This window comes from Fringilla coelebs (genome assembly GCF_963513975.1).
Source record: "Fringilla coelebs genome assembly, chromosome: 14".
Lineage (NCBI taxonomy): Eukaryota > Metazoa > Chordata > Aves > Passeriformes > Fringillidae > Fringilla > Fringilla coelebs.
This window is the reverse complement of record NC_140040.1, coordinates 6248073-6275783: the sequence shown is the minus strand read 5'-3', so window position 1 is coordinate 6275783 and position 27711 is coordinate 6248073. Positions and strand designations below refer to the sequence as shown.

General features: G+C 54.7%; 1 protein-coding gene across 1 annotated transcript; it reads right to left on the bottom strand.

The window, feature by feature from the left end:
- Positions 1-1426: 1426 nt before the first annotated feature.
- On the bottom strand, positions 1427-26838 carry CNGB1 (cyclic nucleotide gated channel subunit beta 1; the record flags this gene model as incomplete). The annotated part of the gene is made up of 30 exons (XM_084214965.1): positions 1427-1639; positions 2926-3130; positions 3563-3709; positions 4294-4412; positions 4744-4827; positions 4916-5013; positions 5650-5809; positions 6035-6176; positions 7184-7306; positions 7686-7750; positions 8094-8180; positions 8293-8343; positions 9168-9376; positions 10013-10192; positions 10348-10505; positions 13903-14035; positions 15299-15576; positions 16509-16558; positions 16857-16986; positions 19903-20068; positions 23723-23759; positions 24303-24378; positions 24806-24964; positions 25318-25443; positions 25527-25593; positions 25753-25795; positions 26028-26154; positions 26267-26324; positions 26455-26512; positions 26758-26838. The coding sequence occupies 30 exons, from the start codon at positions 26836-26838 to the stop codon at positions 1427-1429; spliced, it is 3630 nt and encodes a 1209-aa protein (XP_084071091.1).
- Between the last annotated feature and the right edge of the window lie 873 nt (positions 26839-27711).

Sequence of the window (27711 nt, the reverse complement as noted above, 5' to 3'; positions counted from 1 at the left end):
AAGTCCCTTGGCCACGGTGATAGGGCTGCTCCCTGCAGCAGAACATCCCCAGTTTCTCCTCCAGAGGACGGAAAGTGGCTCCTCTCGGTGCAGCCAGTGGTGCTGTGGGAGCATGGACAGCCAGAACCTGGGGAGGGTCTGCACACCTCAGCCAGCACCTCCTCATGCACTGCTTCTCACCACCTCTCAGCTCCCCTGCAGCTCACTCTGCTGGCTGCTGCCTTGGAGGAGGATGAGGAAGGAGCTGATGGGACACCTCGAGCCATCAGCTGGGTGCTGAGCTGATGTTTGCCTTCCCCTCCAGCACCTGGTCCCAGCACAGCTGGGAGAGTGACTTGATGACTTCGGTGATGAGCAGCACCAGAGTGGCTTCTCTCTCCTGGGAAATGTGGCCAAGAGCCAGTCTGGAGTGGCTGAAGGGCTGGAAATTGCCTGCTGGAAGTGTGGATGGCACTGAGCTCCAGCAAGGAGTGCAGGGGAGCACCTGCATGCTCGTGCACACTTGTTGGCACATGGCAGGCTCTGAGCTGAAACACTGTCTGGGAGAGGAGAGCACTTACTGCACTTCTCTTTCCCCTCCCAGCTGGGAACCAACTCAGCTTCTCCCTTCATGCTCTCTGTTTATCTCTCCCAGCAGTGGCAGCACAGAAAAATCCCAAGGCTGGCAAAAAGCTCCTGGAACATCTCACCCAGAACTGTGCTGCTCTATCCCTGAAAGATGCTCATCAAATCTCCCCTAAGAGCCCCCAGTAATGGAGAGTCCACCACCCTCCCAGGTGGGCAGCTGGCAGGAATTCTCCCCAGTGGCAAAGCCAAGGTGGTCTTGGCACCACGAGGGCACCCTCAAGCATCTTGCAGTCTGTGCACTTGGGGAAAGAGCTTGGCATCCTCATGACAGCTTGATTTGTGAGCAAATCAAGCTTGGCCTGTGAGCATAGCCCACATCCTTTTCAGATGAATCACTCCCCACTGCTGCTGTCAACCTTGAGCCCAATAGAGAAACCTTATTGTTTTTTTTCCCCTTGGTTGTTTCTAGCCAAGTGGTGACTCAGCTGTCAGAGGTGAATAACTCTTCATGCTTTGTCTGAACACTCATTAACCATCCAGAGCCATAAAAAGCAATTTTTCCATAGCTCTCCCTCCACAAGGCCAGATTTCAAAGCAAGAGGGCTGACCTGAGATTTAGTGGGAAATTCATAAAGGTGCTCAATAGATCTGCAGAGCAGAGAAACCTTATATGGTTCTGGGTCAAATGGCAGAGGGTTTCATCAGCAGTGATTGAGGGTCTGGGCAGAAGAGAGAGGCAGATCCTACCCACAGCACGCAGCAAAACCTACAGCCACTGCATGGAAATCATTAACAACAAAAATCTGCTGGCCCAGGCATTTGCCCGACTCCTACGCCTGCCCTGGGACCTGCTGCTCTTTCATTGCCCTTCTGTTTTTTCATCTTTCTCTGAAATCTCAGCAGCAAGGATTTCCTCATCTTCTTTTGCTGTGGAAGTCACACGAATGGTGACGGAATGATCAGAAGATTCTGAGGATATTTCTTCTCCCAGGCGGGTTTGTGCTCTGTGGGATGTGACAGGAGATCTCTGGTGCACTGGGGATTTCGGTGGGGCTGGGCTGACACTGGAACCCTGCAACAAAAAGTTAAAAAAGAGACAAAAACAACCTTAGCAGATCCTTGCCCACTGTCCCTGGCATGGCAAAGCTGGGCAGGAATTCTGTGGCTCCAGCACAGGATTTTGGCACTGGGATGTCGAGATGCCAGAGATGCTCCCTGCCAGAGGGGCTGTGGATAATATCCTGCATGCCTTGAGAAGCACAGAGAGAGGAGCACAGCAGAGCTCTCCCACACCTGCACCAACTCTTGGTTTGCTCCTGAAGCTTCTGGAGGGGCTGGTCTTGGCCCACCCTGGCCCTGGTGCTGCTGTGAGGGAGCAGTCCCAGCCTGCCCTGTCCTCCCTTGAGAGGAGCCAGCCTTGGATGTGCCAGGGAGAGGGATGTCAGCAGGTCCTGCTCCCCACAGCTGGGGTTGGCTCCCAGTTCATGCTCCCTTCAGCTCTGGGCTTCTTCTCACTCATTCAGAGCCCTCAGTGCCACTGCTCACTGCTGCTGTTAACTGGTTATGGGTTAATGTTAAACACCACATGGTGTGAGGCGTCTCATGCCTCTGGAGGGCTCAGGAATGCAACTGTGCTTGGCATAGCCTGGTGTTTGCCCAGCCTCAAGGTCACTGCACTCCCTGCCAGCTCCTGCCTCCCCTCCCTCGGCACCTCCAGGCCTGATAAGGGCGCCTGGTTCATGCTGAGAATGGGAACAGCAGGGGCTGCACGAGACAAAACTTTCCTTACAGGTTTAGCTGAGACTGTTGGAAGAAAAAAAGGGGGGGAAAAAGGGATGGGGCCATTTTCCTTTTCAGCTGCTCATGGCAAAAAGCAGGGGGCTCCTGCAGGGAGGCATTGCCTGCTGTGGGGACCTCTGTCCTGGGCTCTTGGGGAAAGATGTGGGACATCATCTGGGCTGTGGGTGACAGTACATTGATTAATTGATTAATACATTGATTAATTAGTAAACGTAATTATTAATTATGATTAATTATCCTGTCTCTGCAGGATAGAAGAGACATTCATTCATCTGTGGCCACAGCCTAGCTAGAAATTGGACTCAGGCTTAGCGCAGGCAGGCAAAAATTTAATGTATTTCCCTTTTGTATAGCAAAACAAACCCTGTGGGACACTGGCATTCCCCCAAAGGCCTGTGCAAGATGCTGGGTCACCCCTTCCTGCCTGCCCACGCTTTGACAGACCCCAGCACCCTGAGCTCGGTCCTTTAAGGCACCTTAACCCCTCCAGAGCTGGCGGGGAGAGCACTTTCGGCCCCTAGGGAAGCAAAGCCGGATCTCTGCGCTCCCCGTGCTGACCTGCGCCTCCTGCATCGCCTGCAGCTCCTGCAGCTCCCGCAGCCTCCAGCGGAGCCGCCCCAGCGGCCCCTTGCCCCCCATCCTCCCGGTGGCAGCCAGGGCAGCCCTGAACAGCTTGGGGGTGTCCGCTCTCGGGGGGATGACCAGGGCATCTCCGGGGCCTCCCTTCTCATCTTTGGGCTTGTTGTTGCTTCTCAGCATTTTCCTGCAGCACGGAAAGGGAGAGGTGATGTCAGCCCGGGAACATTCTATTAGCTGATTTTGTAATAGAGACCAACCAGGCGTTGAAAGCACGAGGAGCTTTGTCTGTCTTCGGGAGGACAGAACAACAAATCTAAGCGATGCTAAAATCTAAACGGAATCCTTACACAGATTTTTTAAGCGGAGGCACTTTGGCCATGCTCCTTGCCCAGCTCCACCGCTGTGAGAGGCGAATTTGGGCAGGCGGAGGCTCCGCACCAGCGCCGGAGGCCGGGTGCCCTCTGCCGAGGGACGGGAGCGGCTCCGGGAGCGGCAGCGCCCGCACCGGAGCTGTCCCGGGGCTTCACACCCGCAGAAAACTCCCCCGAGACCGCGAAGCCCCGGCTCTGTGGTTTTTAAAGCCCCGCAGGTTAAAAAGCAGCAGCCCAGCACGCACTTGGCTTTCTTACGCAGCAGCTTCTGAGACTCCGGGTAATGCACCAAAATCTCGTTCAAGTCTTTCTTCTCCAAAATAAAAAGGTTGGCGAAGCCGTGGGCCACGACGTTTGCTGTGCGGCGATTTCCCCCTCCTGCTGCCAGCAGGCTGGGAGAGACAATGCAAGACATCAACACCTCTGTTCGCAGGCTCAGAAGGGAAAATCTCCTTTACACGTCTGCACCTCTCTCTTTCAGGGGACTCAGAGTCTAATTTTCACTGCTGATGGCATTTATCGTGCAGTTTTTAAAGAATGATAAAAGGAAGCCTTGCATGGAGTGCTATATAAAGGTTATTTGTGGGTTTGGAGGGTTAAATATTGTGTTTTACACCAGTCTAGTGTCTGCTGGGCTGTGGGGAAGCAGCAGTATTGCTGTGTTACCAACTGGTGCAGGGCTATACATTCCCGGGCAAGGGCTGGGAGACTGTGTTTGTGAAACACCTTTTCTGATCAATTTTCCCATTCCTCCATCCATATTCCCCTGTTTCCCATCACCAGCTCCCCAGGCAGAAGAAAACACAATGACAGAAACAGCAGGAAAGCTGTGATTTGTGTCTCAGCCGCTGCCCACCGTTCATGGCTCTCAGTCACAAAGATTAACTGGGATGCTGCTGATCCTTCCACTTCCCACCCTGCTCACCCCAAACCCACAGGCTGTACTTCCCCAGCTCCCTGACAATGCTCCTCTCACCTGATTTCCCCAAAGACAGATCCAGCTTTCAGAGTCACCAGCACGGATTTGCCGTCGGCTCCCCCCAGCACCTGCACTTGTCCCGCCTGGATGATGTACATCTCCCGGCCTATCTCTCCCTGCAGGGAACAGCCAGCTGCCTGGGGTGCCCAGAAACAGGGACACCTCATGGATGCCCTAAGCAGCATCTTGCTGGGAATCCCCATGACCATACTGCCCTCTCCAAGCTCCCAAAATGTCTTGATGGTGCTCACTCCTGGGCAGTCTCATCTCAGCATCCCCAACAAGCTTTCCCCTGCTGTTCAGAGCTGCTTTGTACAAGGCCAGCTGCCACCAAAGGTGTTTTTGCTCCAAATTCCCTCTCTGTGAGGTGGCTCAGCAGGGTGAAGGGCCAGGCCTGGCTCTCCCTCTGCCCTGCACAGCCTGGCTGTGACTCCAAGCATCCCTTACCTTCTTGCACACGTAGTCGTTGGGCAGGTACACCACTGATCTGAGCCGCTTCAGCATGTCAAAGATCATCTGTCTGTCACAGCCCTGAGCCCAAACAGAGCCAAAACATGCCAGCCTCAGTCTGTGCTGGCAGGGCAGGCCGTGCCAGGCAGGGCTGTGCTGCAGAGGGTACCTGGAAAAGGGCCACCTTGCTCACGATGTTGTAGTTCACGTCGATGGCGATGTCCAGCCTCATCTTGTCTGGCAGCTGCAGCAGCAGCTCTGACTCATCTGTGAGACAGAGCAGAAAAGTGGCTGCTCCTAGCACTTGATTTGGGAGTGTGTCCTTTGTGAGGCAGTGGGGAAGCAGCCCACACTGTGGTGGCAGAGGGCAGGAGCCAGCTCGCACAGAAGGGTCTCCCCCAGCCTCTGCCCCTCCAGCAACCTTCAGGTCTAAATCTGAAGTGTGATGGAAAATCACCCTTTGCATTGCCCTGATGGCTCTCAGAAAGAGATCAGCAAGCCCAAATCAGCATTTTTCCTGTCCAGGAGGGTGGGCACAGAGGTTCTGGTCCTGCCTGATGACTCACTGGTAGGGTGAGCTGGTGGCTTTGCTGCTGGGCACACTCTGGCCAGTGATGGACAGTCACTGTCCCCTCTCCAGAGGGGACACTGGACTCAGTGTGCTGTGAGGGATGCCAAGTCACCAAAGTGCTGTGACCCAGTGGCAGTCTGTAAACTCCATAGGTGGGCAAACCAGCCCCTATGCTGAGGAGTAAAATAAGCCACCCTCCACCCCCAAACTGCAGTGCTGTTTGACAGTAACATTTCAGCTCTGCAGAGCAACCACATGAGATAAAACATAAGGTAAAACATGAGATAAAACAAGAGGTTCAAGTGTTCAGCCTTGGAGTGGCTGGATCTCACCTAGCATGCCTTGGGAGTGCCATGTGTACTCATACCACGTCTTCACCCTGTTCTGAACTGCTCTGGGGATCCTGTAGAAGTTCATGTATTTGATGGTGCTGTCCATGCAGCTCCGATAGTACGTTTGTCCTGCAGTAGCAGCACCAACCACGTCTCTCATCTGACAGGAAGAGGCAGAGGAGAACTTTAAGTTGCTGTCACTTATCCCTCAGCAGGTTAAGCATGTAAGCCAAGCCCTACCAGCACGTGCCAGATCCTTTTTGTCTTGCACCAATGCTAAGCAGGTCTCCCCATGGGGAAAACACACCCAGAGAAGGAAACCTGTGGATCAAACCCACCAAAACCACCCCACCCGAGGCTGTAAATCCCACTGACTCCAACTCACCTGCCCTATCATGACAGAGAAAGCAAAGACCCCTGTGAAGTAGTTCAGCAGCTGGAAGACAATCTCAAACAGAGTCTTGGGGTCTGGCAGGCCCCCGATGGTGATGAGGGTTTTCACTGCCCAGTAGTAGCAGCGGATGTAGCTGGGAGGAGAGGAGAAGAGGAGGAGAGGAGAAGAGGAGGCATCTCTGAAGGCATTTCTCTTTCACCCCTCAGCTCTGAGCTCACAGCCTCTGGCCATGGCAAGCCAGAGCCTGCTGAGAGTAATTGTGGATGACAAAAGGAAAAACTGAAGGGCTTCAGACTCCCCACCACACCTGCAGGTGCTTCTGGAGATGCTACAGGAGCAGGAGAACCAATGGTCCCTCCAGGAACCTCCACGTGGGAGGCTCAGCTCTTGTTACTCCTGTTTTCTGCTCCTCTGCCATAAACCAGCAACATATTTTCAGCCAAATTTACACTTTTAGAAATCATCAGGGGGAAAAACGTGTGTGTGAGCAAATTGTTGGAATAGGATTTAAGAGAAGCCAAGTGAATTCCTGATTCTCTGGTCTTGGGCATTCCCTTGGGTGTTTTGTTTCCACCTGAAGATGGACACAGATTTCTGTATCATACAAAATAACTCTCTAGCAGCAACATTAACACAGGTGTGGGCATTCAGCCTGTGAGCCAAGGGCTCTGCCTGTGGCATCCACCACAGGCAGCACGGGGGACATTGAACACAGGTATTGCCATGGTGAGGGAAGGGCTGGCTGCTGTCCCCATCTCACACTCTGGGAGAGACACCTCACAGGGCACAGGGACACACGGGGTCACTCCTCCATCCCAACCTGGCAACACTCAACAGACAGAAACAGGATTCATGCTTTCAATGTCTCCTGGTGGCCAGGGAGCATTCCTTTGCTTCCCAGCACCAGGATTCAGCCCCTTCAAGCTGCAGCTGCTTTCCAGCTGCATCCTCACCTTGCAGCACTGTGTATTCCTGCACATCCCACCCCTGCTGTCCCTGCCATTCTCCCTGGCTCCACATCTTCTCCTGGCACTCCCAACCCTTTGCTTCTGGGGTTTTCCTGAATCCAGCTGCATCCCAACACCTCCCTTATTGCTCCAGCTCCAGCAGGCTGTGCTGTGTGAGACCCCCAGCCTGTACCTGTTTCCTTCCCCATCATAGACCCAGGTGGTGGAGCCCAGCCCTTCGTAGGCTGAGGCCCAGTAGTAGAGGCAGGAGTTCACATGCAGGCTGTACAGCAGGTAGGCAGTGGTGCGAATCACTCTGCAGAAAAACCCAGGAGAGAGCGGGAAGGGAGGGGATGACTGCCAGGGAAAGATGTCAGGCTCCCCCTGGGATCAGCAGGGGTGACCATAGAGGTGACAGAGCACCTCAACCCTGCTGCTGCCTCCTGCAGCTCCAGAAGGGGCAGAAAAATCAGATTATCTGCTGATGGCTCTCCTTCAGTGCCAGCACCCCTGTGGGTTGGAGAGAGGTGATCCTACCCATGCAGGCTTTGGCACCCTCATGTCCCACCACATCAAAGTCCATGTCAGCCAGGGAAAGAAATCAGGGGCCCAGGACAAGTGCAGAATGAAGGGAACCTTCCTCCCCAGGGGCAAAGAGCAATTCCATGCTCCCTGCTTCCCCCCAGGGCCCTCACCTGTAGATGTATGCCTTGGTCAGGATGGCCTCCAGGCGGTTGTTGAACTCGAAGAAGGCCATGTACTGGGAGGAGAAGGAGAGCTGCATGTTGCAGGTTCCCTTGGGAGAATCACCTCCCCATAGAACCCCTCTGCCCCTCATTTCCCTCCTGCAGCCCCTCTGCAGCGTGGACTGCCACAGGCAGGTTTGTCTCCATCCTTAAGTGCCCTTCTAGCCAAACCTGAGTGGTTTAGGATTGAAATGAAGAGTGTGACCGACTGCAAAGCCTTTGGGACAAAACTTCCCTCCATTTCATAATCCTCCAGTCACCATGGATGAGTCTGACCAGGCACAGCTCAGCCCAGCCAGCAGAGGACTCCTCTGTGCCCTCAGAGCTGCTGCTCTGATCTTGTGAGCCCGGACTCACCTTCAGACAGCGAGGGAAGCGCAGCAGGGGGTTCACTCCCACTTTGAAGTAGAAGAAATCCAGGGGCAGCAGGCACAGCACATCCATCTGAAATCCACACAGGGAGAAAGCTCTGTGGGGACCTGCAGGAGCCCCGGGGTGGGGCTGAACCCGCAGGGCAGATGAAAGATTCAGAGGAATAAAGGCGATGCTGACAAACCTTGAAGCGCTGTGATCGCAGGTAGTTCTCTTTCATGGCCTTTCTGTCAGTCTGGGGAGAACAGGAAGGAGAGAAAGAGAGGAATATTGATTATTGCTTAGAGAAAGGAAAGCTAGGGCCAGTGAGGACATGCCTGGCTCTCCTCCTCTGCACCACAACAGGGAAGATGCTCCCTTTGTGCCCAGAAAGGGGAGAAAGGCAAGCAGAGAAGTCCTGGCTGCGTGCTGTCTTCCCATCCTACCTTGGGACATCCTGTGTTGATTTTGCATCCCTGGAAAAGCACACCACGGTGCCAGCACCACAAAATCAGCATTTGCAGGGGAAACTGCCTGTCTGAGCATCTGCATGGCCACAGGAAGGCTGTACCCTCAAGGTGTGATTTTTTTCAGTTTGTTTAATTGAATATGGAAATGAAATCAAGGGCTTCCCTTATCTCAGGGGAGTGATCTGTGTGTTGAGATTGCAATTGCTAACACATCCTGCCTGGTGTGCTCCTGAAAATTAACCCCAGAGTTTGCTACACCCATGCCCAAGGCTGGCACCACAGGGCTGTGCCAGGGCCAGTCCATGAGCACCTCACCCACCCCTGGAGCAGCACCCTGCAGACATCCCTGCCCTGCAATGGGGAGGCCACACAGTGCTGGAGAGGATGGGACCGATTTTACAGGGAAAAATGTGTGTTTGGCAGATTAAAAGCCTGCTGGCTTATCTAGTCAGTGTCAGGAGAGATGCTCGTGGCCTCTGGGAGTGGACAGAGCCCTGATGGCCATGGCCATGGAGAGAGAGCTCAGTTCAGACCCAGCAGCACCCCCAGGGTGATGGGGAGGGGGTGCCCCAGCTGGTGCCCAGCACTGGGGCAGTGCCCTGCCACTCACAATGATGTCTCCCCCCTGCACAAACTGCAGCCGGGTTTGGAAGATGAGGATGTCCAGCAGATAAATGAGGTCACAGAGGTAATCCACCAGCAGCCAGTAGTGGATGTTGGCTGGAGTCTGGTAGGGGAAGGCCCAGCGGACAGGGATCAGCCAGCAGTTCCAGTTCCAGGCCATGACCACGAAGAACAGCCACAGCACGTACATCAGATCTGCACACAGGGAACAGCACCACCCTCAGCTGGAAACACATCCCTCCTCTGCGGGAATCCTCTGCACAGAGAGGGTTCCAGCCCCTGACCTGCCCTCAGCACAAAGAAAAACCTGCAGGAAGTCTCTTGGTGACAGGGTTTGGTTGCAGCTGGGCTCCAGCACAGGGTGAACGCCCCTGGTCACAGAAGACACCACGTTTTATCAGAAAGCTTCTTCTAACTTTGCTCATTCAACTATAGTTGCTTTTGCTCTGCTCCCACAACGCCAGCTTCCCTGTTTTTCTTTTTCCTCTCCAGCCATGCTGAGCTGGTGGCTGGCTGCCTGAGCCCAGAGGCTTCCGAAGGACTGAGGAACATGAAAGACTAAGGAAAGACTAAGGCTTCTGTGGGGTGGCCACACAGAACCTTCTTCTGTGACTTTAATTTTCTGGGGGGTATCCACACTGCAGGGAAAGCAGAATGCTCAGTCCTGCTCCTGACACCCACAGCTGGCAGTATTTAGGAAAGCAGAGGAATTTAAAAGTCTGTGCTTTAGTGAAAAAAACAGGTTGCTTCTTGCTTAGTTTTCCTTCCCCCTGTCATCAGCCTCTCTCCCCCAGTCCCACCAGTGTGCCCAGGCTGTGCTCCATCACTCACTGGTCAGGGGGTCAATGCTGCTGGGGAACTGGAAACTTCTCAGCTGCTCCAGCCAGGGCCGGCGCTTGAAGGTGCAGCACAGCATCTCACAGTAGTGGTCATCCCCCAAGGGTTTGTCCCCCTCCAGCTCCCCTCCTGGGGCAGGCACCGCTGCTGCTGCAGCTGCTGGCTTGGTGGGAGCTGGGAGAGGCCACACAGTTAATTCAAAGGGCAGAAAAATCTTACTGCAGTTTTTCTTAAGGTCTTTAAACTGTTAATAAAACAGCTGCCTCCCAGAAACCACAGTGTGTATGGGGACCCACCAGGGAAACACTCCCAGCCCCGCCTGGACTCACATGCCACGGGGCTCTCATCATCTGAGGTGACATCAGAGTCAATCAGCTTCTCCTTCACCTTCTCAGTCCTCTCCTTGAAGAGCCTCACCAGCTCCTGGAGCCGGGTGTTGATGATGGCACTGCTCAGGCTCGAGGCTGAGCCGATGCGCTCGGGGAGGCTGTGGGGACACCAGAGGGCATTTCATGGAGATAGGAAAGGCCAGGGCAGGTCCATGGGATCCCAGAAACCTGGAATGGTTTGGGTTAGAAGGGAAAGGAAAGGCCAGAGCAGATCCATGGGGTAATAGAAAGCTGGAATGGTTTGGGTTAGAAGGGGCCTTAAAGCTCATCTGATTCCAGCCTCTCTGCCATGGGCAGGGACACCTTCCACCAGACCAGGCTGCTCCCAGCCTCATCCAGCCTGGCCTTGAGCCATGGCCCAGTCATGACCCATTCTTTAACCTACAGCATCTGAATTAGGATCTACCTGTGTTTGTTTGGGTATTGTGTAGTGAGAAGAACACAAACTGGCATGGCTCCCTCTCCCTTTGGTATCCCAAAGGGTATTTGGGGTATTTGCTATTTCCACCCAAGGGTGTGAACCCCAGGATGTGAAGCCCAGGGTGTGAACCCCTGGCTGATCTGCAGCCCCTGGGCCCATTCCTCACCTTTCCCTCTGCTCCTGGTCCCAGCCCAGCCCTTGGCTGGGGGATTGGCTCACCAGCCCCGTGTCCCGAGCATCCTCTGGGAGCAGCCACTTCCTCCTGCAGACACAAACACAGAGACCAAGGGTTGGCTCCTCTCCTCCCAGGTGTGACCTGTTCTCCATTCCCCCTTCTCCTTCTAGGGTCAGTTTCCCCTAATTTTGGCCAGTGCCTGGAGTAGATGGGAGTGAGCCCCCCTGCTCCTTCCCTGCGAAAGCCCTGCTTCTCCCTGAGCACCAGCCAGCCCTTGGCTCCATGGACATGCAGCCACCTGGCCCGTTTTGCAACTCAATCTGGGTGCCTGGCAAGATGCACAGAGGGCAGGCACCATCCTGTGCTTGCCCCCAGTGCCACAGCTCCACATCACTTCAAGGGGCAAGGAAAGTGCAATGCCAGAACACCCAGGGCTCGTGTCCTAACACAGATGGGTTTCTCAGATGACTTCCTTACATGTGGGCACAAAAGGTGTCAGAAGGGAAGCTGAATATGGAGATTGCAGTCCCAACAAAAATCTAGACTGGTTTGCAAACCTGCAGCCAAGCCCAGAACTTCAGCTGTGAGGAGGAAATTGTCTCCTGCCACCACAACTGCTGATCCCACTGGCCGTGGCACAAAACGTCTCGGAGCTGTGTGTGGAGCAGGATGCTGAGGGAGGTCATCCTGCCTTCACAAATCTCCCAGAGAAATGGGAGTCAAATGGGATTCAAATGCAGTGAACCCACCACCTCCAGCCTTGCTGGCTCCCAGGTGTATCCTGCTGGGAGGTGGAGCAGGTGAACAAGACTGACGAGCCTCCATTTCCCCAGTGCCTGGTGCAGGCGTGGAGGAAAACCACAAACCCTCCTTTTCAAGTACTCTCAAACGTGGATGGAGGGGTTCCCAAAACACCACTTTGGTGAAATAGCCGTGCCAAAGTCCGTGTTGGTGTTAGCACAACATACCCTGGCTCTCAGCAGTCTCCAGCTGCCCTTGCCCTGCCTCTGCACCCTCAGGGCAGCACGCTGCCCTGTCCTCACCCCGAGCAAGCCCAGATGCCAGCGCTGGCACCCCTGCTCTGCAGGGCACCCTGCAGCAGACACACACCCCAGAGCAGCCAGCTGGGGTGGGAGGGTGTCACAGGGTCTGGTGCCCAGGAATGCTGCAGGCAGAGGCTCTGGGACATGTGGGATGTTCCCCACAGGATCCCTGCCCGCTGGCATCAGCCAGGGTGTCCTGGCAGTGTCTGCAGGAGCTCTCCGGGCTCCAGGCAGGTGTGGGGCTCATTTGCAATGAGTCCTTCATGACTCTGTCTAAACATTGTTCACTCCAATCTTTCACTGAGCCATGAAGGAAACAACTCCAGACTGTGGCCAGTGGAAGGGATTTAGAGAAGCTGGGTGACTGCTCAGTGCAGAGTTATGTCTTCTGCCTCTGGAAACACCAGCAGGACATGGGCATTTTCCTTCTGGCTCACAATAATTAATTTTTATTTCTTTATGTAGGAGAACAAGAGTTCTTTGCTTTTAAAAATACCCAGTGTTGTTTTGAGACACTCCCTGGAGAGCCAGCAGAAGGGTTTATGTGCTCACACATGTAACTGCAAATATCTTTAATGCTGTCAGTATTTTCACTGCAGGTATTTTACATGAAGCCTTGGTCTCTGCTGTCCCAGTATAAATAGCTGTTCAACAGGATTGTGAACATTTTTGCCTTTTTTTTTTGTTTGCTCCTCCAGGAGCAAAAACTAAAAGATCCAAACTATTAAGTGAGAATGACTACAGCACCTGGTTTTCAGCACAGGAAAAAATCCCACTTTAGCTTTCATTTTTGAATCCTCTGCAAAAATGAGTCTCAAAAAAACCTAGTGCCACCTCAGAAAAAAATCCATCCTTTTCCTCCAGCCTAAATTTTAAAGCTCAGTTTTAATCCTCCCTCTCTCTAAGCGTAGAATCAGTGAATGCTCTGGGTTGGAAGGGACCATTTAGTTCAGGAAGGGACACCTTCCAGCTCGACCAGGTAGCTCCAAGCCCCATCCAACCAGGCCTTGAACACTTTGCAGGATGGGGCTTCCACCACTCCTCTGAAAGCTCAAACCCAGAGGGGAAGTGTTGCAAACCCTTGCAGCAAAAATACAAGAAGAAAATTGATTATTTTTAAGATGCAACCTCATATCCAGCACTGCGCTCTGAATTTGGGAACAGAGACAGGTGGACAACAGACAAATGGGATTTACCCATGGCCTGGGGATCAAGCCCATCTCCAGGAGGACACACAGACAGGGCTGTCCCTGACCACAGAAGCTTTAAACAAAATGTAATTAAAGAGGCAAGGCTTTGGCCATCTCCTCTGCTGTGCACTGGGGTGACACCCACTGCACACACAGCACTGTCCAAATCTGCTGGGGATGAGCATCTCCACATGGATAAACCTGGATAATAAATGTTCCTGTGCTGGCAGCCCCGGGGGAGCTGGGACCACTGGGCAGAGCCATACCTGGGGGATGCTGTACCTGGGGGGTGCTGTGCCTGTGGGATGCCGTGCCTGGGGGATGCTGTGCCTGGGCAGGGCTGTACCTGGCGGATGCTGTGCCTGGGGGATGCTGTACTTGAGGGATGCTGTACCTGGGCAGGGCTATACCTGGGGGATGCTGTGCCTGGGGGATGCTGTACTTGAGGGATGCTGTACCTGGGGGGTGCTGTGCCTGGGGGATTCTGTGCCTGGGGGGTGCTGTGCCTGGGGGATGCTGTGCCTGGGGGATGCTGTGCCTGGGGGATGCTGTGCCCCGAGCAGAGCCGTACCTGGGGGATGCTGTACCTGGGGGATGCTGTACCTGGGCAGGGCTGTACCTGGGGGATGCCGTGCCTGGGGGATGCTGTGCCCAGCAGAGCCGTACCTGGGGGATGCAGCGCCGGGCACGGCCAGCAGGTTGGGAGCGCCGGCAGCAGGCAGCTCTCCATAGGTGCCGTGGATCTCCACAGCACGGCCGGGGCTGTCCACATCCTTGATCTCCACGGTGGGGGGATGATCTGCTCCGTGGGGAAGGACAATAATTGAGGGGGACACAGGGCCCCCCTGCAGCCAGGACGGCTCCCCAGACCCCAGAGCTGCCCCCCGGCCCTGCAGCGTGTGGGAAGGACTCTCCTCCTCCCTCCCTCCCTTCCCTTCTTGCCTGGCTCTCCTTTCTCCTAAGCATTTGGAGCACTTCTTTATCTTTTTTTTTTTGCCCAGTTTTTAGCACTGTAAGAACTGCCATCTGCTGCCCTTCTGCTTGCCCAGCTTGCAGTGATTGCAGCTACTCCGTGTGAGTGCTGGGTTCCTGTGGTTTGGAAAACCACGGATATTAGGATTCCCATGCAGGAAACCCAGGATTTCCAGGAGCAAACCTGCCTCCCAGGGTGTAGAGATTCTCCTGGTCCTGAAACAAATGGGTTGTGACAGCCCTGAACCACACAGTGTTTGTTTTTCATGCAGAATAAGGCACTATTTAAATGAGTATTTTGGCTTCTTTCTTCTGCAGACGTAATAACTGCTTCCTGCCACAGGCAAGGTCAGAAGCAGGAAGGCTGGATGTTTATGGTGGGTCAAGAAAGATGCCAGTTGTCCAAAGGAGAAATGGCACCAGGGGCTACCTTGGCCAGTGAAGTGTGATGTCTTTCTCAGCTATTTAACAAAATAAAATGAATTCCTGCAGGATTTCCTTCTGTGGGAGGTTTTCACACATCTGAGAGACCCCATGCACCTCCTCCTGCTTCACGCTGCTGTGAAGGTGGTGGATCAGAGTGTGGCTGGATTAAATGCCTGAGAAAAGGCCTGTTTGGGTGGCAAAGTTAAAATCCTGTTGCATGTAAGGAAAAGCAGCAGAATTCAGCTTGCTGGTGAAAAACAAAGCAAAGCAAAGCTGCAGAAAAGGCAGAAAGCCATGAGCAGCAAACCTCCACCTTCCTCTCCTCTTAGCATGAGCAGGCTGCACAAATGCTGGAGAGAAAACCGTGTGTGGTGATATTGCACCCTCTGCCTGCAGCTCCTTCAGGAGAGCTTTTCTGAGCAGCTCTAAACACACAGCATCTGCAAACACTCTCTAGGCTTGGCTAAAAAGGCACGTAGTGATGAGGCAGAAGCAGACAAACACGTGGGTTTTGTTCCCCAGCCTCTGTGCTGCAACATGAAGCGTGCTTTTATTTTCTTTAATTCTCCCCCTCCCCCCAGAAAGCAACACAAAAAGCCACTACTCCAGGAGACCCCTGCACCCCTCTAGCTACAGAAGGCATCACAGCCAACGCCTCTAATACCTAGTGGGGATTGCTCCTCAGTGCAAAAATTGGGGTTGACAACTCCAGCCTTTGGCTTGCTGGCGGCAAGGGCGGGGGTGGCAGCGGGGGCACTGGGGACACTGGGGACACTGGGGACATTGGGGAGCTGCTCTAGAGCCCCGTGGCCGGCAGGGGAGGGGGCCCTGCCAGCCCGGGGCTCGTCATGCACCAGCTGGAATAGCTCGACGTCCCGGGCCCGCCTGGCCATGCTGCTAGCAGCCTCTAGGAGCTTCAAGCGAGGGACAAGGCATCTGCAGCTGCAACAGAACAGAGAGGCGTGAGAAGGGAGCGCTGGGGCACCGCAGGGACGCGGGGCTGGCCCCGCTTTGGGGCTGCTGCGGCTGCTCTCGGGGGTGACGGCAGTGGGGGGCATCCCAGCAGGTGTTTTTCATAGAGTCATGGAGGGTTAAGGGTTGGAAGGGACATTAAAGGTCGTGTCCCGTGGGCAGGGACATACCCTGGACATATCCAGCCTGGCCTTGAGTGCTGCCGGGGTTGGGGCATCCACAACCTCCCTGGGCAACATTCCAGTATCTCACCACCCTCACTGGGAAGAATTTCTTCCTCATAATCTCACCTAAATTCACCCTCTCGCAATTTGTACCCACTGCTCCTTGTCCTATCACTACAGTTCCTGACAAATCAGCATTTTCCAGCATCGTTGCCCCTCTGCAAGGGCTGCATGCAGAGAATCTCAGGGGTGAGGGCAAACCATTCCCTCTGCAACCTCCTGATGCCAGTGGAGTTCTGCCAGGATGAGCCTCTGCTCAGTCAGGCTGCAATGGGAACTCACCCCCTAATTTTCATTACCAACCATTGCTTCCTAAAACATTATATTGAAATGTGTTTTATATCACTGGTTGTTTCCCAAAGGGAGAAAAGTGGTAGAGAAAATACTTTTCATCCCTGTACATCCTCCAGCTGAAGGAGGAACTCTTATTTCACATCGGGGTTGCTGAATCAACAGGTGTAAGAGTTGTACATCCAGAGCTAGCTCCAGACAATGCCAATATTGCCCTTGTGCTGTGCCCCTGATGCTTTACCCTGTGAGCAGCCCTGACTGCCCCTGCAGGCTGCAGAGGTCAGCTCCCTGCTCCCTGCCAGCAGGGAAGGAGGAGCTGGATTCTCCCCTTGCAGGCACTGCATCCCCTGCCTCGCTCCATCCCAGTCTGGCACCACTCTGCTACACCTTGTACCTTCAGCATCGGTCTCAGCAGCTTCAGCTGGCTCCTCTTCCACCTTCAAAATGAAAAAAAAAAAGCCCTTTTAAGGAGAAAAAACCCTTCCTGTCAGCGAAAGAGCAGCCTTTGCAGCTTGACTGGCTGCCCCATGTCCCTCCTCCTCAGACTCTCAGCTCGCTCAGTGCCCACTCTGGAGGGTGAGAGGAGCCTTCCCTCCATCCACAGCCACCCCTGCTGGCCCAGCTTCAGGGATGGGGACACCCTGGTGGCACCATGTCCTGTGCCAGCCTAGCCTGCTCCTCCCAGGGCACTCGGAGCAGCTCTGAGCCCCAGCCCGAGCAGGGAGCGGTGCCTACCTGCACAAGGGCACCTTGGAGATTACTTATCTCAACTCCCTCCAGCTGCTCAGCCCCGAGGGCCTCCTGGGCAAGGCAGGCTTCATCCACACCCTCGTCAGCAGGGAGACAAGGAGGCTGCAGCAGGGGTCTGGAAGGGAGAGAAAAAATACTGCCTGGGAGACCAGGTGAGAGGGGCATAAATAAATCAGGGCATTGCATGGGCGTAAAGAGAAACTGCAGGGGCAGAAAGAACCAGGCAGAATGTTTGTCCTCCTGTGCATCATATCTCATGTAATTAAAATGGGCCAAATAAAAAGCCAGAACCTAATTTCCAGGCAAGGCTTTCCCACGAGCACTATTCAAATCCCACGTTTGCCTGAGCAAGACACCACCAGGACACACAATTCTCATTTTCCTTCCTGAGCAAGCACAGGCCTCAGCTCCACCATTCTGACAAAGGGGCTCTCAAGACTGATTTTATTGCTTTACTATAACTTCATAACTGAAATAAAAGCACCTCAAATGTCGCTCTGTGCATTTACCTCTTGGTTTGCTCTTTCCTGGCAAGAAATGCAAAGCAGGGATTTGGGATAATGAGAATTTAAGGACAGCTAAATGCGTGAAAATATTTGTTTTGTTATTTTTAATAATTTCCCCCCTTAATATTTAAAATTATGCTCTCTTCAAATGTGATCACAAATCTTTCCATGCTAAACTAGCAAACCTGTTGGTCTCTCTCTCTTCTCCCAATAAACAAACACACTGAAGGATGGAGTAGCATCTCATTCACCCCCCAACTGAAGCTCAAGTTTCTACAGTGAAGCTCCAGGAGCAGATTTCAATGAAACACAAACATATGGGTTTGACAGTGAGTAATCATGTGTTTTCAGCTTCTTCCTGAAAATCTAGCTACTTTAGAGGAATTAACGCAGAATAATATTGTAGTGCTAGGTAATAAATCCCTAAATGTTTATCTCATGTGAAATCAGAACAAACTGCTAATCTGAGCAGAAAGATGTCTCCCAATACCATCCAGACCAAAGTCAGCACCTTCCACAAGAGCTCGGCTATTTTCTACAACAGGAAAAAATGTAAAATTGTACCTACTTGTATGAAGCAGCGCTTGCAGACACAACACATAATCCTGTCTTTACATTCAGCTCTGTAACACTCAAAATAATCCCGAGTGTCCTGAATTATTGGACACGGTTTAAATAGCTCGGCCCATCTCCCCGAGCTGGCGGCTCCCGCCTCCCCAAGGCGCAGGAGGGGCTGCGGTTGCTACGGCCGCGATGGAGACGGAGCTGTGTCACCAGGAGACGCTCCTGTCACCAGGAGCCGCGTCAGCAGCGAGCCCTGGGGCAGAGGGTTTGCCAAAGCATCCCTCCTGCCTGCCATCCCTCCTGCCTGCCCTCCCTCCTGCCTGCCATCCCTCCGCCTGCCATCCCTGCCCAGCACAGCCATCCCTCCTGCCTGCCATCCCTCCTGCCTGCCGTCCCTCCGCCTGCCATCCCTGCCGCACGCCCGTCCCCAGCGCTCCCATCCCTGCCCAGCCCGCCAGGCTGCGAGCTCTGCTCTGCCGTGGGTGTTTCAGCCTCTCCGGCTGTTTTCCAGCTTGAAACAAAAGCTGCAATCACGCTCGTTTCCAACGAAGCCCTAAAGGCAACGGGAGCCACTCACTCTGCACTCTCCTCCTGCTCCTGCTCTTTCTTATCTTCCTCTTTCCTCTTTTCCTCTTTCTTCTTCTCCTTCTCTTTTTTCCTCTCCTTCTCTTTCTTCCTCTTCTCCTCTTTCTTCTTCACCTCCTCCTTCTTCCTCCTCTCCTCTTTCTTCTTCACCTCCTCCTTCCTCTCCTCTTCCTCTTTCTTCCTGTCCTCCTCTATCTTCCTCTCCTCTTCCTCATTTTCCTTGTTCTCCTCCTTCTCTTTCTTCCTCTCCTCTTCCTCTTTATTCCTCTCCTCCTCCTCTTCCTTCATCTCCTCCTCTTGCTTTCTCTCCTCTTCCTCATTTTTCCTGTCCTCTTCCTCTTTCTTCCTCTCTTCTTCCTCCTCTTTCCTGTCCTCCTCCTCTTGCTTCATCTCTTCTTTCCTCTCCTCCTCCTCCTCTTGCTTCATCTCTTCTTTCCTCTCCTCCTCCTCTTGCTTCATCTCTTCTTTCCTCTCCTCGTCCTCCTCCTCTTGCTTCATCTCCTCTTCCTCTTTCTTCCTCTCCTCCTCCTCTTCTTTCTTCCTTTCCTCTTCTTCTTTCTTCCTCTCCTCCTCCTCTTCTTTCTTCCTTTCCTCTTCCTCTTTCTTCCTCTCTTTCTCCTCCTCCTCCTCCTTTTCCTCATCCCCCTTGGCAGTGTTTGGGGAGCACAGACAGACTCTGGAAAGGAGAAGCTCATGAGCTGAAGCCCCCCGGGTGTGTGTGAGGCTCCCCCAGGAGCTCTCTGTGGGTTCTGGCCGAGCTCTGCTGCCCTTGTGCTGAGCAAAGCTGAGCACAGCCCCTGGGAGAGGGAACTGCTGTGCTCCCCTGGGTGTGCTGGGCTCAGGGAGCATTTTGGGGAGCTCTGTGAGGAAGTATGGGCCCCTCTCACCCCCCTGCTGCAGCACAGCTCGCTGCTGGCTCTGAGCACACTGCCCAGCCCTTGGGCAGACCCCTGCAGGGATTTCTATGGCAGAAGCAAGGGTGAATGATACAGAGACAATTCCATTTCTGAATGGCATTCCAGCTGCGTGCACCACTGCTGGGAACAAGGTCAGAGCCTCTTACCCTGGGGCCAAATTCTGCTCACAGGAGCCTAAGCAGAGCCTCCCTCACCTGTCCTCTGCAGGGCACTGTGAGCATTGCTCCCATGGCTCTGCACTGCCTGCCCTCACCAGGAGAAAATGACATTTGACCAAGCACCTTTTGGATCCTGCTGGGGAATTGCCCCTTTTTGGAAACAGACACCTCGGCTGCCAGCTCCAGCACCAGCACTGGCAGGGATGGATGCCCAGGGACAGGCTTGTCCCCTCCCATGGCACCACACGGGTGGCTGGAGAGCACACAGACCTGCCCATCAGCAGCATCTCCCTCCCCCTACCTGGCTTCTTCTTCCTGAGGCTCCTCCTGTATGGTGGGAAGGGAGTGAGCATCTGCCTGCAGCTCAGCCTGGTGAGCCCAGGCTGCCACCTCTTCGTTCATCTGGCCAGCATCCTTCTCTTTCAGGGTGAGATGGGTTTCCTCCTGCTGCCCAGGGGCTGCATGAACTGCAACAGGAATGGGGAAAGGGAGGTGATGAAGGGGCAGCAGCAGGCTCTGCAGGTCCCAGGTTTGCTGTGCTCAGTGGGGTAGTGCTGAAGCAGCTCTCAGCAGCCCTGCTGCCCCTGTGTGGAGATTCTCAGTTCAGTCAAAGAAAGAACAGAGACAATTTCTCCCCGGCTGAGCCTGGGAATCTTAGAGGAAAAGAATTAAAACTATTATTATCTCTCTTTCTGTCACCACTGTTTGTAGTTATGGCTCTCCACAGTGTGCTGTTCATAGCACACTGACAGTGTGAGATGTTTCTACTTTGAGACCAATCCAGGATCACCTTTGTGAGTCACATTACAGGAAGACCCACTACTTTCATTAAAGGGGCCTTCTGATCCACCTGAGGACTGGGGTCCTTCCTTCTGTCCCTGACTCAACAGTGTCACCCCTGAGCTGGACTGCACACGTGCCTTGGGCCCCTTTGCAGAAGGAAGAAGAAAATTCACCATTTTCTGCCAAGCACAGCCAAAACACCACAAAGGCCTTGAGCATCCTGCTCTAGTGGAAAATGTCCCTGCCCACAGCAGGGGGGTGGAACTGGTTTAGCTGTAAGGGCCCTGCCAACCCAAAGCATGCTGTGGTTCTAGGGAAGCTACAGTCCTCTGCACACAGATGAGTGCTGGCTGCCCTGCACATGCAGCCTCCTCCTCCATCTCCAGGCCATGTTTTGTCCCTCCTTGCAATCTGGAAGAGCCCAGAGTTTTTCCCCTTTGTGAATTTCTGTCCTAGCACAGCCCAAGGGTGCTCGGTCTGTGAGACCCAGAGCCCACATCACAGCACTCGAGCACCATGTCCTGGTCATTCTGAGCACTCTCCCAGGCAAAGAACATCCCACAGCACTTCCCACCATCCCTGAGGCAAAACCCAGAGCAGGTTACTGGGGGCTGTAGGCAGCTGCAGAGGGAGGATCTGACCCATGAGGAGCCCTCTCCATGTCCCAGGGGTACCCATCCCACCGGGTCAGGCTCACACCAGAGAAACAGGAGGAGGAAGCACATCCGCTCGCTGTAAATCCAGTTTATTTTGAGGTCTGCCTGACAGCAAAACTCACATGTCCACAGCAAAGCTAATGGGAAACGTGCAAACTGAACTACAGAAAGGCAGGAAACCCATGCAGTGTCATATCTGTGCCTTATTTACCCACCCCAGGGGTCCACAATGCCTTTAGCCCATTCCCTCTGGATCTCCAGTAATTAAAACATGGGACAGCAATCAGGGAAACGGCTTCTAAAGCACACCATGGCTTTTGGATGCATTACATGAAAATGTGGTAAATACTAAAACTGTGTCCTGGTACAAGCAAGATTCATTACAAACACAGGGGTGGATCTCAGGGTGGTCTCCTGGCTCACAACTCATTGTTAGAGTTGCCTGGATGGTCCTAAAGAGATGCAACAGTGGGAAATCTAAACCTGGCCTGTCAATACATCAGGGGGCTTATTTAAAATTTGGAAAAAGGCTTTTTACCAAGGTCTGTAAGGACAAGGGGCAGAGCTTTAAACTGACAGAGGGGACATTCATATTGGACATAAGGAAGGAATAGTGTACTGTGGTTGCCCCATCCTGGAAGTGTTCAAGGCCAGGCTGGACAGGGCCTGGAGCAGCCTTGTCTAAGGGACAATGTCCCTGCCCAGGACAGGGAAGCTGGACCAGATCACATTCAAAGGTCACTCACAACCCAAACCAGTCTGCTGCTCCAAGGTCTGTATCCAAAACCTGGGGTGCAGGGGCTCCCACCCCCCTGAGCCCAGTGTGCCTGCACTGGCCATGCCTGCCTGCAACCTCTGGGCTGGGGACAGCCCCTGGAATCCCCTCCCTGCTGGGACACTCCTGCTGCTGCAGTTAGTGCTGCATCCATGGAGCTGGGAGCTTCAGGAGGGAGCTGCCATAGCTGGGGGTAAGGAGAGTTTGGGGGAAGTTCTCTTAGAAGAAGAGCCTGGGAGCCTGGGCAAATGTGTTTAACCATTAACTCCAACCTATTCACCTAGAGATTAACCTCACCCTCCTGATTTGCTGCTGCAAATCAGAGCCCTTTCCACTTGCTGGGAGGAAACACTCAGGTATGGAAGAAAAACAACAAGGAGCTGACAAGAGCTTCAAGAGGTTTATAGCATTACACCTCAGAGGCAGAAGTTGACTCAAAGGAGCCTGGAGACTTCAGCTGGGGGTCTTGGGGTGAATATTCAGATGTTGTGGGGGCTCTGAGAGGGCCAGGAGAGCTGGGAGACTGCAGCAAGAGACTTTCTGCCACTGAGGTGTCCTGAGTGATGCTTTTCTACCATCCTGTAAATGATAGCTCCCATCTCATAGACACCATCCTGCAAAACCAGCAGCTCCAATTCCCAGAGCCAAGAGGGAGCCAAGTGGGACAGCCCTGGGACTGGGTCCCTGTGCCAGCCTTGGGTCCCCACTGCCCCAGCTGGGAAGGAGCTGGACACCATTTGCAGATTCCCCTTTGCTTTTCCTCCCCAGCTGTGCTTTCTCCTCAGGTTGGTCTCTTTTGGGTGTGGGAAGGGCTGGTTTGCCACAGTCTTCGTTTTCCATTTGTTTCAGAGGCGCTAAGCCCCTTTGCCCCCTGAAACAAAAGGAGAAGGAAAACATTAATGAGCATGGTGCCAGGGCAGATCTCCTCCTTGACTCAGTCATTCCCTTCCTTGGGCAGGTTGAGTGGCCTGGAGATGCCTCAAGGCACCGAAGCCAGCTGGGCACCAGGGCTGTGCTCGCCCAGCTCACGCGGTGGCATCCCTGGCTTTGCCTCTTTCCGAGGCCCATGGCAGCACACAGGCCTCCAGTTTGTACAAACACATGGAGAAATGCCTTCCCCCAGGATTTCCCTCTCCCAGGTTCTGCCAAGGGGCTGTTGGCCTGTAGGAGGAAGTTCCCAGCATATCCCTGGGGGTGTGCATTTTCCATGTGCTTCAACTGTCCCTGCTCCCATCAGTAGCTCCCACAGCCCAACCAGCCACTCCTTTCAAGGGACAGCACTTGCACAGGGGTGTGTGACCCTGCCCAGAGCGTCCACAGAGGCAGCTGTGGCTCTGCATTTTGTCCAGCATCCCCCAAAGTGGCTGCAGTGGGGAGCCAAGCCCCCCCTGTCTGCAGAGCTGGTGCTGGATCCCCTCCACAGGCATGCAGCAGTGTGGGACCCTGCAGGTTTTCCCACAACCAGGCAGATTCCATTCTAAGACATCTAATCTCAGCATTTTGTTTTCCTGGGGTACCTTCCTAAACATCTCAGACCAGGCTTGGCAAACACCAAAGGAGAGAAAGAAAGCAGCAGGTTTGAATTCCCTTGTAATTCTTTGATCAAATCCCTCCAGCTCCAGCACAGCTCAGGACAGACCTTGATATCAGCACTAAGCTCAAAACCCAGGACCTGAGGGTGTGGGATGCTGCACTTGGAGACTCCCTCAGCCTGAGTTTTACCAAGCTCCCTCTTCTCAAGTGCCAACCATCTCCCATGGCTTCCCTGGGGGGTTCCAGGGGCTCCTGAGCTGGGACCTGGGGCAGAGCAGGGGATCAAAGATGCCAGTGACCCCTCTTCCCAGTAACCCAAGCCAATAACGAGCTTGGCAGTCAGACCATCATGGAGAAATGGAGCTATCACTTACTTTGTTCCACAGGACTCGAAGCTGCTGTGGCCACTCCCTGTCAAGAGAAGAAGGGAACCATGAGACACTGCTCGTTTTCAGTAACCCTTAGTTTTTACCCTCAATGCCCCATTTTCAGTCAAGGTGGCCCTTTTACCCTAAATACCCCATTTTTGTGGCAAGTTGGATGGCGTGGCCACGGGCACGAGCATCCCCACTCTCGATGGTACAGAGCAGGAGCACATAAGTGAGCTTGCCTGGGGGCCAGGAAAAGAAAGGAGAGCTCTGTAAAGCTGCTGCTGCTTCTCCTTAGAGCTGGGACCACACCTGCATGAGATGCCAGAGCCTGGACACCAGCCAGTGCTGCACAGAGAGGCAAGGGAACAGTAAAGAAAGCACATGCTGCAGGATCTGCTGCTGCTTAGAAGCCAAACTTCAGCTAAACGGGTCATGGGGACTCGTTCTCTTGACAGAACATGGTGACAGCCCAAACCACAGCAGGTGCCAGCACTGATCTGGTGGCATCTGCAGGGCAGGGGGCACCCTGCTCATCAGGGATGTGGTGTTCCCGTGCTCTTTCCCTGTCCATCAGACAGCCTACCTGTGCGTCCTGCTTCTCCCTGCTCACCGGCTGTGGCATCACCTTCTCCAGCCCCTGGACAAACCAGCTGAACATCCTGCAGACAAGAAATCCCTGGTAGAAGTGGCAGCCAGAGCCTTTCTCCGGCATCAGCCGTCCGTGTGGCCAGCAGGGCCCGGCAGAAGGTGCCACCGTGGTTACCTGGTGCCATCCACAGCCGCGGGCTGCGGGCTCGGGGCGGCCCCCGGCTCTGCCTGGTCCTGGGCTGCCGCTGCCTTCGCTGCGGCCGGGGCGCTCGGAGCGCCGGGTTTTGACTTCGCCTGGCTTTTAGTCCCTTCTGTGCCTGCTCAGGTTTATTGGAAAGAAGGAGGATTGGCACTGGAGCTGTCGTAAATTGTTGGGAAGTGCAGCAAGCCAGGAAGGGTCGCCCTGTCCCCTGGCAGCCTGCCTGGGGCGAGGACATGGGCACACGGGGACACAAGCCGTGTAGGGCTGTGCCGCGATGGCAGGACCTGTGTCCCCACCCCTGGGACCCGTATCGCCACCCCTCCCGGCACAGAGGGAATCCCGGCCATGGAGACGAGGCCAGCCCAGCCCAGCCCAGCCCGGCCCAGCCCAGCCGGGGGTCGCGGATCGGATCGCTCACCTTCCACCGCGCCTTCGCTCTTCTCCTTCGGCTCTGTCTGCAGAGGGACAGAGGGACGGATGGACGTGGCAAAGCACTGCCTGCGGCCTCAGGCCACCCCCGGTGGACATGTCCCCACCGCAAGAGGACCAATATGCTCATCCCAACATACCACCCGCTCTGGTTTCAGCCCCACTGCCGTGACAACAAGCAGTTAACCCAGACGCCAGCGCTGCTGAGCCCTGCCCGTCAGTCCCAAGTGAAGGGTCCTCCCTGCAGCAGGGTGGAGGAACACCGGGACAGCGCCCAGAGGTCTCTTTTTGCTCTGCGGAATTCCCGTGGGTTTTCCTCGCCAAGGTGCCAGCCGGGGTGTGCAGGAGGATGAAGGCAGGGAGCTCGTCCCACTCTCACCTCTGCCCGGTAGCCCCGCTCTTCCCGAGCCAGGCAGCGCTCACCTCCGGCTTTTTCATCCCCTCCGGCTGCGGCAAAATCCTCTCGAAGCCCTGTGAGAGCCAGCTGAGCACCCGTTTGCCCGTCCTGCGGGGAGAGCGCCGCGCTCGGGGAGCTCATCCTGCGCCCTCCCGCCCTCCCGCATCCCCCCAGCCTGGCCGGGCACCCACCACTGCTCCGGGGCGCTCTCCGGCTCGCCCTCGGAGACATCCTCCTCGGCATCGAAGGGAGTAATCTCTGCAAGGAGAGCGCTGCTGTGGGCACGGGGAATCTGCGCTGCTGGGAGCTTCAGGTGCCCCCATCAGCCAGCGCAAGAGGACAATAGCGCCGGCGTCGCCAGCCGGGGAGGTGGGAGTCCCAGGATGCTGCGAACCGCAAACTCCCAGCTCTCCTTACCCAGACCATCGTCGTCCTCATCGCCAAGGTCCTGGACCTCTGTCTGAAAAGCCAAACATATTGTCTGAAAACCTGACAGCCCAAGAGAGGGATCACCCCTCTGAGAGAGGAGGGAAACCTGCCCTTTCCCCAGGGATGGAGGAAGGTAGAAACCCATGCAGGGCAGCTTTAGTGCTCCCAGTTAGCTCGGGAGAGCGATAAGGAAGGAAAAAAGAAAAGGTAGAAAGAGGCAGAAGCTCAAATATACCAAACCATTTCCCAGATCTGTCTCCTACCTCATCAGCAATGTCGATGCTTGTCTCAAAGCTCTTCCCGAGTGCCTGCAGCCCTGGGGCTGGGGCTGGCTGGGGAATCACCTTCTCCAGGCCATGGGAGAGCCAGGAGAGCACACTGCTCCCCACACTGCCAGGGAAAGGCGTGAGTCAAGCTGGGAATGCCATCCAAGGCATCCAGCCCCCCACAAAGAGCAAAATCCCAAGCAAATCATGCTGCACAAAGGGTGCAGGAGCCGTACCTGTCAAACACAGAACTTGAGTCCTCAGAAACCACGAAGGTGACTTTCTTTTCGGTTTCTTCAATAGCAGCAGGGGAAAATAAGACAAGCTCCTATCAGCACCCTGGCAGCCCCCAGGAGGCCAGGCAGGAGTGGGGCAGGAGGGTAAAGGAGCGCTGATGTGCAGCCTGAGCCAGGATGGGGCTTACCCTCAGTGCGTGCCCGCTCAGCAGCATCTGCGGGGCCGCCGGCCTTTCCTGTCGGTGCCTTCAGGACAAAAGGCAGGAGGTGTCAGAGAACGAGGCACAGGGGACACTGTCCTTGTTCAAAGGTGGCTGCAAACCCCAGGGACTGCCCATCCTCCCATCCTTCCAGGCAGCTCGGAGCAGGAATGCATCCCAGCCCCCTTCCCTCCTGGGGATGCTGCAGTGCTGGGGGTGATGCAGAGGCACCAGGCACCTCTCACCATGCTCGTGGTGTCCCTGTCACCCCCAGGCTGGCTCCCTGCTCACCTTGGCTGGCTGCACAGGGGTCTCCTCTGCCACGTGGGGCGCCGGGGGCTGGGGCACCACCCGGTCAATCCAGCCCATCATCCCGCTGGCTGCGGGCACCGCCCAGGGCCTCCGGCTGGCAGGAGCCCAGCAGCAGGGGTGCACACTGCCCAGGGAACACCAGCTGCTCACTGGGCTGTCTCCTGAGCAGCCCAAGAAGGTCCTTGGTGTCCTTCTGTCTCCAGGTCCTGCTTGGGAAACACGGCACTGCAGCACAGCCAGAGCAAACCCTGCTCAGCCTCTCATCCCTCACTGCTATTGTGACCAAAATAAACACTCTATTTTATTCTCATCATCTCAGTTAAACTTGCTTTTCCTGAAGGTAGCTCCTCAGTTAGATGTTTTATTTTCACACCTGTCCTCACCAGGAAGCCGTTGCAGAAAGATCACAAGCTGTGATGCTCTGCTCTACTCTCCCCATCATTTTTCATTTGAGGGAAGCTGAACAGTAATTTGAACAGATTTTTTTTATGAGGAAGTTCATGTTCCAACACACATATCCCCTCTTTCTGCCCCTACAAAACAACTCTGCTCCACCACCTTTCAGCCACACCCCAGGGACATGCTGGCTGCTGGGGCAGGTACCTGCTGGGGGCTCTGGCAAGGGCAGCAAAGGCATCCAGCACTGGCTGCTGTCATGTTGATAGGGCAGGAAAAGTGAGATTTTGCAGAGCTGTCCAAGCTTGGTCTTTTTGGGTCCCTTCCTTCCCTTTGTGAAGCAGCTCCAGTCTGGGATACAGAGCCAAGTGATGCTGCACATTCCCCTTCTTAGGTACTGAACAAGAGCTGGGGGCTCTCATCCAGCTCAGACTGGGGGTGTCACTTGCTGTTGCCCCTCTGAAGGGCTGTGTTCTGCTCAAAATGCCCCTCTAAAGATACCCCACTCTGCCCAAAATGAAGGGCTCAGGAGCACCT